The 15733-nt window shown below is 39.4% G+C and overlaps 1 protein-coding gene across 4 annotated transcripts in view; it reads left to right on the top strand.

Moving 5' to 3' along the window:
* AKT3 (AKT serine/threonine kinase 3) overlaps nt 1–15342 on the top strand; it is a 156903-nt gene extending 141561 nt beyond the window's left edge. For 3 of the 4 annotated variants that reach the window (XM_056852358.1, XM_056852357.1, XM_056852356.1), the window contains 2 exons: nt 13751–13853; nt 14986–15342. In XM_056852358.1, coding sequence (XP_056708336.1) covers nt 13751–13853; nt 14986–15071 — 189 coding nt within the window. In that variant the 3' untranslated portion in view covers nt 15072–15342. Of the gene's footprint in view, nt 1–5697; nt 5756–13750; nt 13854–14985 lie in introns of all 4 variants that reach the window. The other variant, XR_008933403.1, reaches the window with a different exon arrangement.
* The last annotated feature ends 391 nt before the right edge of the window (nt 15343–15733 follow it).

The raw sequence follows: 15733 nt of genomic DNA, 5'->3' as shown, positions 1-15733 counted from the left end.
TACTTTTTTTCTGTTAACAAAGATGTGCACAAATAGATTTTTTTCTTAAAGTAATCGGCTGTCTTATCAACTTTTACATGTATCAAGTATAGTTACTTTCAGAGATCACTGCTATTTATATTTCAAGGAGATACTTCAGTTAATTACCTCTTTGCGTGCTAAAGACGAGAAGGGAGTAGTTTTTAAATGCAATGTTTAGCTTATGTTAATTGAAAGTCATCCTAACCTGCTTTTGTATTGAGTCAACTTGACCATATCGAGTTGTCTTGTGTTTTGCTTGTGCAAGACATAGTGCAAGATATATTTCAGCATCCCCACTCCGATAATGATATTTGATCACATCAGCTCACAAATCCGATTTGGAATGTAATGACTGCATCAAATAACTTTTTGCTTTTGATTTGTGTAGACAGCAACTCTGATCAGAAAAGAAAAATCAGTGCTTGATCTTTCTGTAGCTCTTGTGAAAATGCAGTTGTGTTATGTAAAACGTCTGTTCAGCATGGTGTGATCCAACCCATTGTATGATGTGGGGGTTACTTTCCAAGTTCCATAGATTTCCAAAAACTATTTGCCCTATTTAAAATTACAGAATGACTCTGATGAAGGTACTTTAGCGCTCATATGATTCCTCTCCAAGTGTTTTATTTTTTATGTTGACAAAGATCTTGAAAGAAGTTTTATTTTGATGGTGTCTTTAAAAAGAAAGCAATGACATTTATAAAAAATAAATAGTATAAAGCATGTAATATAACCACACAGTGAAGTTCTTTTGTATGAATTTTTGTGAACATTGGTAAAAGATGGGAAGGCAGTTTCTTCTGTGCCAAGGGACTCCTTGGAAATGCAGCAAGATCTAGAATGCTGGAGCTAATTTAGATAACAGGCAGAATTCCTGGGGAGTAAGCCCCATTGATTAAAATGGGAGTAGCTTCCAAGTAGATCTGCTTAGGATAATTCTCTTAATTGTCTACAGTTCATATACATTTAATAAATAGGGGTGCAAACCTGACAGTAAGGTGGGTTCATGAACAATTTTTTCTTAGCTGCAGTTATATGTAATGTCTAAATACAGTCATAGTAAAATTTTTATTTTGGAATTATCACTTAGCGCATGACGAAGCTTTAGTAATCTCTATTAGGGGTGTGCATTTGGCAAAGGCGAACTGAAAAAAAAAACTGGAAAATGCCTTATTGGTATTTTTCAGGGGGGGTTTCTCCTGGGGAAAAATGACTATGATTTAAAGGGAGCCAAAGAGTGGATCCCGAATAATGCCAAATTTTTCAGGTCACTTCGGCCCCGCTGCCATTTAAAAAAAAAAATGGGGGAGGGAATCCCTTCTCCCTCCTTCTCCCCGTCAGTTACCTGCTGGCTGGGTCTTAGAGGCGGCAGGCAGCACAGAGCTGAATGCTGGGCTCGAAAAAAGGTGGGTGGAAAACCCCATACTGGTATGGATTTTTTCCCCCAGAAATGTCCAGAAAAAATGGTGCACACCCCTAATCTCTATTATAATTATGAAACATTTTTATAAAAGGAGTTCTAGAAAGTTTCATCTTTTATTCTGGTTTATGGCTTGCTTATGTCTTAGCACATTATATACACTATCTCTATGCTCTTTGTCGGAGCATTGAAGGCTAGATTTTTAGTATATTAAAGACAGCCCTGAGAGGTAACAAATTTCTAACAGATGGTTTAGTTTTTATGTACATGCATTTGTACTGATTGCACATGTGGATGCTGGATGTCATTGTGCACAGAAAACTAGGCAGCCTGCACAGTTGGGGCAAGAGATTCATCCAGTCACGTGCACATGCAATACCTTTTTACATGGAAGAACACCTTGGCTAGGTCCATGATGTCACCTCTTGCAAATATTTGGCCCCAAACAGTTGCACAGCAAGTATATCAGGAATTAACTGTCATTGCCTACAGCGGATGGATGAGGTAGCCCCTCACTTCTAAAGAGTTTGCATCTCTGAAGGACTCATTGTCAAGGGTTTTCGTAGAGCATAGGTGGCTGTTGCCAGGTGAAGTACAACCAAAAAAGGCTTGTGCATTTGCAGAGCAAGGGGTTTTGGATACCAGTCAAAGCTTGTTGGTCAGTTTTTATCTCAAGCATTTCTATAAACATTTGGTTTTATAAACCCAACATTGTGAAGTAAAAGTTCTAAAGCAAAGGGTTTTTTAATTTGTAAGAGTTCCACTAATTAATTTGTCCCTTGTAAGAGAGCCCCATGGCACAGAATGGTAAGCTGCAGTACTGCAGTCAAAAGCTCTGCTCAAAACTTGAGTTCGATCCTGATGGAAGTTGGTTTTAGGTAGCCGGCTCAAGGTTGACTCGGCCTTCCATCCTTCCGAGGTTGGTAAAGTGAATACCCAGCTTGTTGGGGTAAAGTGTAGATGACTGGAGAAGCCAATGACAAACCACCCCATAAACATAGTCTGCTTAGTAAGCATCATGATGTGACATCACCCCATGAGTCAGTAGTGACCCAGTGCTTGCACAGGGGACTACCTTTACCTTTAAGATTTAGCTAGAGGCATTTAAAATAGATGTTAAAATAGATTGGGGAGGAGCTGTGGCTCAGTGGTAGAGCATCTGCTTGGCATACAGAAGGTCCCAGGTTCAGTCCCTGGCAACTGCATTTAAAGGATCAGATAGTGTGTGTGTTAAGTGCTGTCAAGTCTCTTCCAACTTATGACGACTCTATAAATTAATGACTTCCAAAACGTCCTGTGTTAACACCCTTGGTCAGGTCAGACTGAGGGTCATGGCTTCCTTAATTGAGTCAATTCATCTCATGTTGGGTCATCTTTCTCTGCTGCCTTCAACTTTTCCACGCATTATTGTCTTTTCCAGTGAGTCTTGTCTTCTCATAATGTGACCAAAGTATGATAGCCTCAGTTTAGTCATTTTAGCTTCTAGGGAGAGTTCAGGCTTGTCTTGGTCTTTTTGGTGGTCCATGGTATCCTCCAACAGCACATTTCAAATGAATCAATTTCCAGTCTGCTTTCTTCATTGCCCAACTTTGACGCCCATACATAGTAATGGGGTATACCATAGTATGAATTATCTTGATTTTGATTGCCAGAGACACATCCTTACACTTAAGGATCATTCCTAGCTGCCTTTCCCAGTCTCAATCTCTTTCTGATTTCTTGGTTGCAATCTCCCATTTGGTTGATGATCGAGCCAAGGAATAGAAAATCTTTAACAATTTCAATTTCTTCATCGTCAGGTATTAGGTAATATGAAAAATCTCTACCTAGCACCCTGGAGAGCCACAATCAAGCAGAGTAAACAATACTGACTTTGATGGACCAGGGGTCTGATTTAATATAAGACAGGTTAATATATTAAGAAAATATTTTTATTAATTCCCTGAAAATTTTGCTGAAGAGCAAAATTCCATTTTGATTTTTTTTTACTTTTAATACGTGATTATTATTAGATTACTTGAAAGATTGATGTTGAATATTAGACTACTTATAATTATTTACAGTTTTGATACCATGTGCATTTGTCGAGGAGAGGACTGAGAAAGGTATGACTGTATATACAGGCTGATCAAAGTAGATCATGTCCTAGAAACACCAAGTTCTGTTTGTAAATAGAACTATACACTTGTTTTATGAATGTGAGATATTATTTCATATATCACAATCAAAATATAAATGAGTATGTATTTAGACTTCAGTTATATGTGATTGTGGTAAAAATATTTCAGTGCTGATGTATCATTGTTGTCAGCCTGCATACAAGGCATTTAAGTTGATTCTTTAAAGAATAAATTATTGGTTTGTATCTCCAGTTGCGGTGTTGGTAATGGTGCTGTGGACAGTTGGACGATTGCTATTTTAAACTATCTTTTGTTTTCAGGTTTTCTCTTTCATTTTGTGCTCATATTGTTCTCTATACCAAAATGTGGGATTAGAGTGAGCCACCTGCTGAGCTCGTCCATCTTTGGTTTAGTTTTGCTAATCTAGAATAGGCTGGAATAGTTCAATCAGTGAATGCCCAGAAAGACAGAGGGCTTGTCACAAATACTTGTGTATCCTGCCCATGGTTGGGCTCTGATTCCAAATGAGCTGGCAGAAACTGAATCCCCGAGTAAAATGAGATGATGATTGGTAAAATGCCCTTTGATATAGGGGCTGGGGAAGCTAATAATGAATAAATATTCAGCACTTTCTGCTCACTCAAGCTGCAGTCTTGTGATACTCCTGAATCTATTGCTGCACTTGACTTTTAAGTTGTACTACTGGCTTGGTCAGAAAAGCTTTTCTTTAGCTCCATTTGAGGAGAAGGCTTTTGTCAATTTTTGAGACTTGGACATGGCAGCCATAATTTATACTTTGGTTAACTCAAGGATGCAATGTTGCAATGTGTTTTACCTCTTCAAGGCTATTTGAACCCAGTGCAGATTTACAGGGCTAACAGGGCTAGGAGTTTAATATCAGTGCTTCTGCATCGAGCCTAGCTCCCTACCTAGTACACTTAAAAGTGGTAGTTTTGCTTCACCATGTCCTGCAAAGGCCTGAACTCTAATATAGTTTAGACATTGCTTTGTCCTTATAGCTAGTCAGCTGAGGACAACCTCCATTCGTTAAACAAGATCAGCAAATGTAAATTAGAATCCCTTCACTCAGTTTACTGCGAACTAGAAAACAGATATGGTTGAGTTTGCTACATGGTGTTGCAAGACTGTCTGTTGTCTTAGGACCAAAGTATAAAATACATTGTTCTGTGATTCAGGTTGGGGTTCTCCTGACCCAACTCACATTCCCTGCAGCTGTAGGAAACTGATTTCTCTGAGCACTGCGGCATACCATTATGATGGGGATGACAGTGCAGGGAGAGAAGGGGTTGCATTCTCCCCCATTCCATTTTCCCAATCTGAACCAGCCCTGGGGGATGCTTTTTGTCCCATTGTGGGGGTTTCATGTGTATTTGTGGAGCAATGTATCAAGTAACTCGATCCTTAGTGATATTTTTGTTTATGAAGAAAAATATACTATATGTATAACAATGAAATTATTATTAGTACTGAAAGATTCATAGCATTATAACCCCATTGCTTTTAATGTGAATTTAATAATATCCTAAGCCAATACTACCATTGTTCCATTAACATGAAAATTTGGCACTGTCCATTGTGAGTTGTTGTTTCATGATGTAGTGTATGCCCATTGCTTTTGGTATGAAATTAAAATTATCCTAAACCAATAGCTGATATCAAATTAAAATGAAAAATAATGTACATATGTTCAGAAATCTAAAAGAACCAAAAGCTCTATACTGGTCATTACACTTCATGAAGTATGCATGTATTTTGGATTGCATAGGATTCCAGTACTTTGAACGAGTACATCTTCAATTAGTCCACTAGTCTAAGAGCTTCCAAGACTTACTAGTGGTATTGTTCACTGAATAAAAACTGCAACAGGTAGGGTAATGAAATCAAAATGTGAATTGACCTACGTCTCGTTAGAATATGAAAATAATGAAGGTGTGACTGTTGGAATTTTTTTTAAATTTACCCATCGGGGTTGACTAGCGTAACCCAACTCTAATCCTAGACATCTTTCACTGCCCTTCTCAATATTATTTTTACCATATTTTTCATAATACCACTTTAGAAGAATTATTTTTAGGAAGGGGTTTCTTACTGCATTTCTCTTATTTTCTTCTGGAGGTGGTGCAGAAGTTCCATGTGCTGGTTCCTCATTTCTTGACGAGTTCTTCAGAAGCTGGTAATTTTTTGGAGGTTTTCCCTCTAAAATTGGATGATGTGTTTTGACAGTATCCATAAAATTTTGTCACCAAAATAAGTTTTTTTCAATGATGTGAAATGTACTAGTGAATTTAAAAACAAAATATCCTGTGGACTTAGTGGGCACGTGCCAAGGCTACAGTTGACAGTATTCTTTGATACTCCTCTTCCCTGCTGCAACAAAGGAGTGTATAAAAGAAGGAACCAATATAGTGCAGAGACCCTGTGTAGGATAGGAGGAAGACTATCAACTGGGGACTAAGCCATGGAGATGATAGAACGAGCAGTTGCTGTCTAAAATTTTCATGAGTGTGAAGGACTCATGCAAATAGCTGAGGTGACGGGTGGGGGGGGACTAAAGTTATGCAACTTCAACTCTCAAAAATACAAAAAGTTTGGAACATAGCTCTTGGATGAACCAAAGATACCATAAAAATCCAACTCAGTCTGAGTCCTTAGAGACCAACAAGCTTTTGAGAGTCAAAATTCCTTTAGATCCAGTAGCTTATGCTATCCTTGCATTTGAAAGGATCTAAATACTGTTTAGGATGAAGTGTACCTTGCATCTCAAAGAACAGGTGTTTTGCTGGATTTGCGCTGTTTTCTTTTTCTCGTCATTATTTGGCTGATGGTGAATACCACTCACAAAATTTAAAACATTTAGGCCACAGTACAGAACCTTCATGGGTGTTTGAATAGGCTCGCAAAGCACCAGATCCAAAAATACAGTGAACCCAGCAGAAGCATTCCTAAATGGATGCCACATACGTTTGGATAAGATTAATAATTAATAGTGTTATTTTAATGGTTGTTTACCACTCCTTTCCTCTTATTGCTTATGGTTTCTAGACACAGATGTGAAAAATCTGAAAACGTTTTGTCACAGTTCATGCCAAGTCACACTGTGAGTTCCTATCATGGCATCCTTCTAAAATTTCCACAATGGCTGGTGAACCCTCTTTTTCAACAGCCATACAGTGAGGTTGTTAATACTGACTTTAGTTTGCTATTCAGTATTTCCTTCATGTTTAACTAATTATGACTTCATCCCTGCGTATTATTTTAGAGACGTGTATCCAGTTCTCATTCTATTAGTTCTAAAATTGCAGTTATGACTGTCAAATTGAAGCCAGTGGATTAAGTGAATCAAAAACTCACAAGTGTCATTGCTTTCAGTACAGAGGCAAACCAGATGTGTGCTGTGATTCCCACGGTCAGAGCTTTCCGGAATTTTTAAACTTAATTGTTAGGTGCATATTAGTACGCGGCACTCTCACAGTACATCAAAACACTGAGCACAGTGAGTTCCAAGGAGATATTCCAAGTATTTTTGCTAGGAATCCCATGGGAATCTGCTGGGCTTCATAATAACCATCCTAAACATGGGCAGGATCATGCTAAAAACATAAGACTGTGAGATCAATGGGATCTAAAAGCGTTCCTGAAGTGAGAGTCAAGCCTATTTGGAAGTTGCACTTTCTGATCTGCAGTCCTTTAACCCTTGTTCCAGATGTAGTTGCAGTTAGTGGTAGGGCAAGGTATTCTGTACATGTGCAATGGATTTTTCTTTTTTGTTATTATAGCACAGTTTTATTTATTTATTTATTTTTCATATTTGTAGTCCGCCCTTCCCAGCAAGCTGGCTCAGAGCGGATAACATCATTTTATAATGTCACAACCGTATAACAACAACAACAACAATAAAACTATCAATAAAATCAAGCATTAAAACCAAACATTAAAACACTAATCATGGATAGTGTATTATAGTGTCACACAAACACTAAACATTGATCCCTTTTTCAAGTTCTTACTCTGCTTAGTGTGCTGATTTTTTCTTTATAGAGTACACATGTAAACATTGTTAAACAGTAATGTGGACACTGGTAGTAAGAGGTCTACAGTGAGCAGTTTCATGGATTTAGGGTTCAGTCCTGAAGACTGACATTAAATAATCACCTGTCATTTTAGGCAAAAACTATGTTGAGCTCTCAGGATTTGAGTTTTACCAAAAAAAAAATTGGTATTGATTTTAACTTCCAGAAGGTTGCGTGCTCTTCAAAACAAGGGAAAACATGTGTTTAGAATGGTGTATTGTAAAAACTTTTTCATTCGTTGTCCTGTGGGAATGTTTGATATAAAACTAAATCCAAACTCAAATGAAGGGCAACGACTAAAGAACAGTGGCTTCAATAAGACTATGGCCTGAGTTCAGACTCTCAGTGGCCACCATACACTTGCCCAAATCATGGCAGCTCAATTCATGGAGGCTCACAGGACTTCACAATGTCCTTGTCATGTTGTGATCCTGCCAGTTGCTCTACACTCTGGGCAGGCAGTTTTGTTGGAGCCAGCAAATATTTAATCAGGCCTAAGATTTGATTTTTGTCTGGACTTTTGCAATAAATGCTTCTTTCAGATTAGGGATGCTAGCACTCCTGATGTGGGAGACCTCCTGGCAATCCCTCAAAGGCCAGCGGAGGTGGGGGGGACTGGGGAGGGTGCACTGGGGGGGGACTGGGGAGGGCATTGCAACATAAGTGCTGGAGAAAACCAGTTTAACTATAAAGTTTTGGCAAATCCTAGAGCATTGCCCTGATACCATGACATTGTGCGCAGGCATTGTGCTGGCACAGCTCTCCCCAATAGCTGATCATCCCTATTTCAGATACTAGTTTGGTTAGGCCATGGCTTGCTGTCAAATACTGGATGGGATTGTTCATGTTCTCAATTTCAGACATGGTTCAACTCAGAACCTTTTCTGCATGCTTGAGTTACTCCTGATTTTCTGAAGAGTCGATCCACAAGCATTGGAATTGGTCTGGGCAGGGTTCTTATGCACGTCGGCCCTCCCTGTACCTTTTCTACAGTTGTGGAGTCAGCTTTGTTTGCTGTTTTAAGAACATGACACACATTTGGGTCTGTACCCTAGCGGGATGAAGAATTATGCATCCAGATGGATGCTGGGCACACAGTTTCTCTACCCAGTTTCGTTGCCAGAGTTGTATGCATAGAACTCTTTAAAAACCAGCGGCTGTGCCTACCAGTTGTCTGGGAAAGGAAAATAAAGATGCTTTCGTCTCTCCAGATGATTAGTACCATTACTGCTTTTTCAATAGGGCACAAGCCTGATTGTTGTGTGCATGCACAGTTGGACCATGGCCGTTATGTATGATGTATAATATGGTTGTGTACGCAGAAGCAAGTCCCACTGATTTCAGAGAAACCTGTGCTGATAGGATCATGGGCAGCATTAATTAGCGCAAAACATAGCAGATCGACATATTTATGATATAGGAAAATATAATTGTTTAGATTTTATTCTAACAGTTAATACCAGCACTAATTGCAGAGGGTCGAGTTGCTAAGGCTGAGATCTCTTGCACATTTTCTTATTAGTAAGCCTCCCCACACATGAGCCCAGTTGTGGTTTGCTTCTGATTAAATATGCATAGAATTTGACTGTGGTTATATAATTTCCCTGACTGCGCTTTGAAGATGTGACCTCTTTCCCTCCTGTGGCCCTTGATCCTGGGCTGAGAAAATGTCACCTTCACTGCAACAGTCCAGCCCATTGCCTAGAATGGAAGCCCATGTATGCCTCCCAGGGTGTAATCCTGCCATCCTGCTTTTCCCCAGAGTGCAAGACCTTGAAGGAGGGCCTCTGCATTCAAATACTAGAGATGTACATGGGTGTCCCAGTACACATTATGACTGAATACTATGCAACATGTCCAGAGAACGAGTAGGTAAGGTTAAAGGGCTCCATTGATCTGTGAGTAGATTGTTTTCCCCAACCACAGGAGGGAATGGATCATGTGGCAGACGCTTCCTCCACCATTTGAATTGTTATGGCTTTTCCAGGCCTTCACATCTTTAGATACCCTCTGTGTCATATACTCTTAACATTATCCCATCCAGTTATTCACTCCCATGTTCTCTGTTATTCATTTTATTCATGTGGTAGGTAGTGCTCTCTGTGCTGTTTATACCGTAATGCTGTGAGATTTTTACAAATCTGCTTGTTGCCACTAGAAAAGTCAAGTAAATATAATTTTACCGTAAATGGAAAGGCATATTGAATTTTTTTGTTATAAGATGAGCTATAAATATGGAGCTAGGGCTTTATGTAAGTACTATCAGACACTAATGTTTCTTTGTAGCTGCTACACATTTTCCTTCAAACTGTGATTAAGCAAGTCATTGTTGCTCAAAGGCAGATTGGGTGTGGTATTTATTCATGAGTAGTTTTGCTTTTTGTGAGTGCAGAATGTTCACCTACAACCATCAACAGATCTTCTGAAAAGGAGAAGGAAAGGAGAAATCCCATATCTCTTTTTTACTGTTATTAAAGGACTGGATGCTCAAAATATACCTTACAGAGCAATCCTGAAGGAGGGATAGTTGTGAAGCACCTATGGACGGTGCAGCCGTGCCACCTCCTGAACAGCTTGCAGAGGCACGGCTGCATTAAAAAATCAAATTTTCCCCAAGCCCCGTGAAATTGCTCCATAAAGTTTCATGGGGTTATGCCATCCTGTTTACAGGCACAAGTTCACTATGGCAAAAGGGAACGTTCCCAGGGTGATAGGGCTCAGGGAGCTGACTAAAGTCAGCCCTGCCTCCGGGAATGTCCCCTTTGGCAATGGCATGATCCCCTGCACTGAAGAAACACTGCCGGTGAGGTTGCTGGCCATTTTCATGCCACAGGTAGCACTAACGCTGGCGCAGGGGTCACGCTGACTCCTAAATCAATTTACCCCCCCCTCAAGAATTGCACTGTTAATCTGTCCCTTGAAGGAGCAGTGATGAATAGTACAACTGGCTTGGTTCACTAGGAATCCAGGAAAGTCTTGAAATCTAGATATTATTAATAACATACAGGATATGATTTTGATTAATGTAGAATATAGATCAGATAAATGGTCTGGCTGCCCAGTTCAATTCTTTTTTACACTAGTAGTACAATCCTAAGCAGAGTTAAATCCTTTTTGTTGGTAAATGTATAACTCTGCTTTGGATTGCACTGTGAGTTACATTCATAACATTCTGAATATACAACAAATACATGTATAGAATTTAAGGTGATGTGAGAGGTGGAACAGTAAATATGCTGGAGAGCTAACGATGGATTTCAGGAAAATTTTACAACTTGTGAATTAGTGGAATGAGTTCAGTGAATAGAATTCATCCAGTCATTGTCCTTGTATGTCGTTTTTCTAATAATAAAGGATGAATGGAAGAGGCACTAACTTTATTATTGTCTGCACACATTCTTATAGTTCAACCTTATGATCGTTGACCAACTTATTGCTTAGGATAACACAAACAATTTCTGAGAAAATACAAAATTCTGTGGTGTTCAGAACCTAAAGGATAAAACTGACAGATGGCACTGTATTGTTTTCAGTTATTAATTTTTGTATTAATAAATAGTTAAGTATTGTTTACTGTTTTGTTTTAAAAAGTCTATTTCTAGTTGTGATGATCTGTATAGTGCTCTACTTTTACTATATCTTAAAATTCATTGTTGTCTCGTATATGGAATTGGCCATTGCGTAACTGTGCTTGTAGCAGGAATGCACTTCAGATTAACTAATCTGGATAATTTGCAACTACGAAAGTAGTTCTAAATGTAACATATTTTGGCAGTAATGTCTGAATGCCAGTAATATTACTAGGTGCAATAATGTTTTTACCATCTATGACCTTTAACAGCAGCCACTAAAACAATAGAATGAATGATCAGTACAAAATATAAAAATTGGCGAATAGGCCGAAACGCGTCTGGCATGTGGTTAGAGATATCAACCTCAGGAAATGCCATTGTGCTATTTTAATGTTTTTTAATCATTTTAATCTAGACATAGCGCTTCCAATAAATTATATTTTCATTAATTATGTATATATAATTAATAATAATAATATATATTATTCTACCCAACCTTGGGTACCCAGCTTCTGATTCTAGGTTGGGTTTTATTCCCCTCTTTTTTCTTCTACCACAGTACTTCTAAATGTAACATATTTTGGCAGTAATGTCTGAATGCCAGTAATATTACTAGGTGCAATAAAGTTTTTACCATCTATGACCTTTAACAGCAGCCACTAAAACAATAGAATGAATGATCAGTACAAAATATAAAAATTGGCAAATAGATGTTTCTCAGTGTTCTTTCCAGGCTGTTGTACCTGTTTGGGGTTATTTCCTGCACCCCCAGGAAATGGGTGCTGAGCTTGATATTCAGCAGCAGTTCAGTCTGTGCAGAGAGACACCTGCTGCAGAATCCAACTCCTTTCTTGGTGGCAGCAGTGGCCAGAGGTACTGCCACAGAAGTTGTTTTCTTCAAGCAATCAATACCAAAGCTCTAGGCCATCTACAGATGTTTACATGAGCATTCGTTATATCAGGGATGTCAAACATATAGCCTTGGGGCTGCATCCAGCCTTCCAAAGGCACCCTTATGGCCCATGAGACAATCCCCATCCAGAGCAAGTATACCCACTTATGAAATGCCACCACAGTAGCTCAGTGGCTGTTGTATTGCTGTAGCGGCTCTCTCGTCTCCTCACAGGCCTTGCCTCCTTAATCTTCTGTGCAAAGAGGTAAGAGAGCAGCCGGGTACTGGCAAGGCATTTTAAATGTGGGTGCCGCCCATCTCAACCAACCTACCTTGCTTTGGACTTGCCTGCACACTGCTCTCTCACCTTGAGCAAGCGTACCTCACCAGTCCTTGACAGCTCTCTCTCTCTCTCTCTCTCTCTCTTACCTGAAATGCAACAAGGCAAGCAATACCTTTTTGCATTCTCTGCCTCTTGTTCAGCACAGTGAAGGCTATTTGCTGTCTGTGAGCCAGCCCACCCCTTTGTGAGAGTGGGAGGTGGCTCTGTTCACTTGGGGCTTGTGCAGTACAGAGCTGCTTCTCTCACCTCCTGTGCTCTGTCTCGGGATCCTCAGGTCAGTGAAGTAAGCGTACGGCAGCTCCACATCCGTGCCACACCAGTCCTGAGGGAATGACAACGTTGTGTGCCACTTTCTTTCTTTATTCCCCCTCCCCATATCCCATTCCTCCTTTCCCCCACCCACACCCTGTTCCTTCTCCTTTCTTTCCCCCTCTCTTTCTCCAACCCCACTTCTCCTTTCCTCTCTTGTGGGCTATAGGGGGGCTGATTTGGGAACACAAATGGCATGAGTCAGAGGGGAAAAAACATGATATGCCCAGCAGTATTAGTGGCAGGTCCTGGGGAGCATTATAAAAGGGGGCGGAGAGCTGTGATTTGCGGAGTGTGAATCTTCAAGTGTGGTAGCTGAGAATCTGTTGAATAGGGAGTTCCATCCATTACTGTTTGACACCCTTCCTATACATTTTGTAGACCATGTTCAGCCCAGTTGTTATTCCAGATCCCACAAAGACATACAATCTTGTAATAAATAAGCCCAACATTCTTGTTGCCCAGACTGCTCCAGCTTGCGTGTGCATGCACTCACAGAGAACTTTATATTAGGGAAGGAATCAGAATGACTTACAACCTTTGTCCAGTGGGTTGGTTGTCACACGGTTACGAATGTTTGTACAGCAACCATGCACTGCTCAAATTAAGGGACCTTTAATGTTCTTCAGTGTTTATATAAGGTATTAAATTAATTTATAAAAATCTGCAGCATTTGTGGGCCTGTCAACCCAAGAATTCTAGTTCTTGAGAAGAGAGATCTTCAAGAGAAACCATATCCCAATATTGAACTACAAATGTCCCACAGAACCAACATTTTTTACCACTTGCTCCTACACTGTTGTTGGCATTTTGCTTTCTGGTGGCCTAATGTTATACACAAGAGCTACTTACCAAGCTTTCAGTTTTGGACCCTTTTGGTGCCAGCTTTAATGTACTCTAAGTACTTGGCCTCAAGACCTTCATGTACAATTTGGATGTGTTCACATTTATTAATGCAGCTTTTTCCTCCTTGCTCCTTCAGCTTGTCCCTCCCTTTAAACCTCAAGTGACTTCTGAGACAGACACCAGATATTTTGATGAAGAGTTCACTGCTCAGACTATTACAATAACGCCACCTGAAAAATGTAAGTACTGTATCTCAAATAGCTATGTTTAACTCCTGTGGTTCAGGGCCCCCAGTGCGAGTGAGAGTTTTATTATGAAAAACAAACTGTGATATACCTGTCTGGAATAGTAGCAGCCAGGAAAAATATCACACCTTTGAGACATGTGGCTTGCAAATGTCTTTAAATGACCTTCTTGTAACAGAAGACTTTTAGAAGACCTATCTTGATTAGGTTTAAGAGCACTTCAGAAAATGAGAGTGCTTCAGAAATGAGATTTTGTCTCCTTAAACCTTTTTTTCATTCCTGACTAACAGTTCTTAGTCTAATAAAAACAAATGGGAAAACTACAAAGACTTCCTTGGGATGAACAATACACCCTCAGTTCAGCAGAGTATTTAACATACCTGACTCTGAGCATCTGTTTAAGCAAGGCGTTTGCTAGGCATTTTGCTGAATCAAAGCCAAAACTAGAGCACCTGTTCCCTTGAAAGGTGCATATTAGCACGTCACAGAACAATTCTGGTAGGATTCTTTAATGTTCATATTGCATGTTAAATCTTACAGCTTAGACCATTCTGCTTAAAGGTCCGGTAAATATTTGCTAAACTAGTCTTCAGCTTTACCGAATCATTCTAAAAGGTGTTAATTGTCACCAATACAGTATTTTCACATTAAGCTTTTTTTTTTCAAAATAAGCTGTTGCATGAATTTTAAAAGCATCCCATATTTGAAATGTTTAGAAATAAACCTTTAAGGTTGCAATGCGACAAAGTGTCAGCCATGCATACTAGATGCTTGAGGCTGCTGATTCATATTTTAAGCCTCTTTGGGCCCTTCTTTGGTGAGATGTGGTGGGCTCACTCATTCCAGTGGACCACACAACATTGGGTTAAATTCTTGTGTTGTTTGTGAACATCATAATTCATTTAACCTAATGAGAGAAAAAACATCATCTTCCAGTATTGGTCAGTAATTATATGCTGTGTCGGAAGGAATATTAAGGTCCTCTTCTGCGTGCCCGCTTCCATTAAAATAGTGGTCTCTCTCTTCTCTTTGCTTACCAAAAATACACTGTAGAATAATGTTATGGAACTTACAATGAGAAAATCTTTTTTTTTTCTGAGACTACCTTCAAACTTCACTTCCACAGATGATGAAGATGGTATGGACTGCATGGACAATGAAAGACGACCACATTTCCCTCAGTTTTCCTATTCTGCAAGTGGACGGGAGTAGCTTGTTGTTTCGTTCTTCTGGATTCACAGTCATATTAGGGTTCTCACTGAAAATGAGTACTGAACCTCATCACCAGTACTTGCTATTATTTAGGATAGCAAAGCACTTTCAGAAATCATTCCAAAATTGAACCGATTCCCTTTCTGCCCAATCAGCCTCTTTTGATTTATCTGCATGACATTTTATATTGGTCTAAAGGTCCCCTGCTGTCGCTGCTGTCCACTGTCTCAGCATGAGCGTAACGGCAAGAAGCAATCCAAAAATGTCGTGATGTTAGGATGGCAAATTCTCGATGGTGCATTTTTGTGCCCAGCTGGTTATCTTTCTCTTTTTCTCTTCAGAGGAGAGGCTAAAAGGACATGCCGGTCTGAGAAGTATTTCTCACTTCTTTTTAGAAGACAAATCAAAATTCTAGTAAAAAACAACAACAACATAGTTTTGTGATGTTTTCTCACATCTGTTTGAGCTGGACAGAACTGGGAAATGTAGAAGATGGTGGTGCGACGCTTTTGTTAGGCATATCATCACTTCAATTAGATGTGTCATTAAACATCTGGATGAAAACATTCAAGAGGACTTATACCTGTTAATATATATAAATATATATAAATATATATATATTATTTTTTAATTACTGTTGGATACTACACAAGAAGCAGAAG

This window comes from Euleptes europaea, chromosome 7, assembly GCF_029931775.1.
Source record: "Euleptes europaea isolate rEulEur1 chromosome 7, rEulEur1.hap1, whole genome shotgun sequence".
In the NCBI taxonomy this organism is placed as follows: Eukaryota; Metazoa; Chordata; class Lepidosauria; order Squamata; family Sphaerodactylidae; genus Euleptes; species Euleptes europaea.
This window is presented reverse-complemented; position numbering and strand designations above follow the sequence as displayed.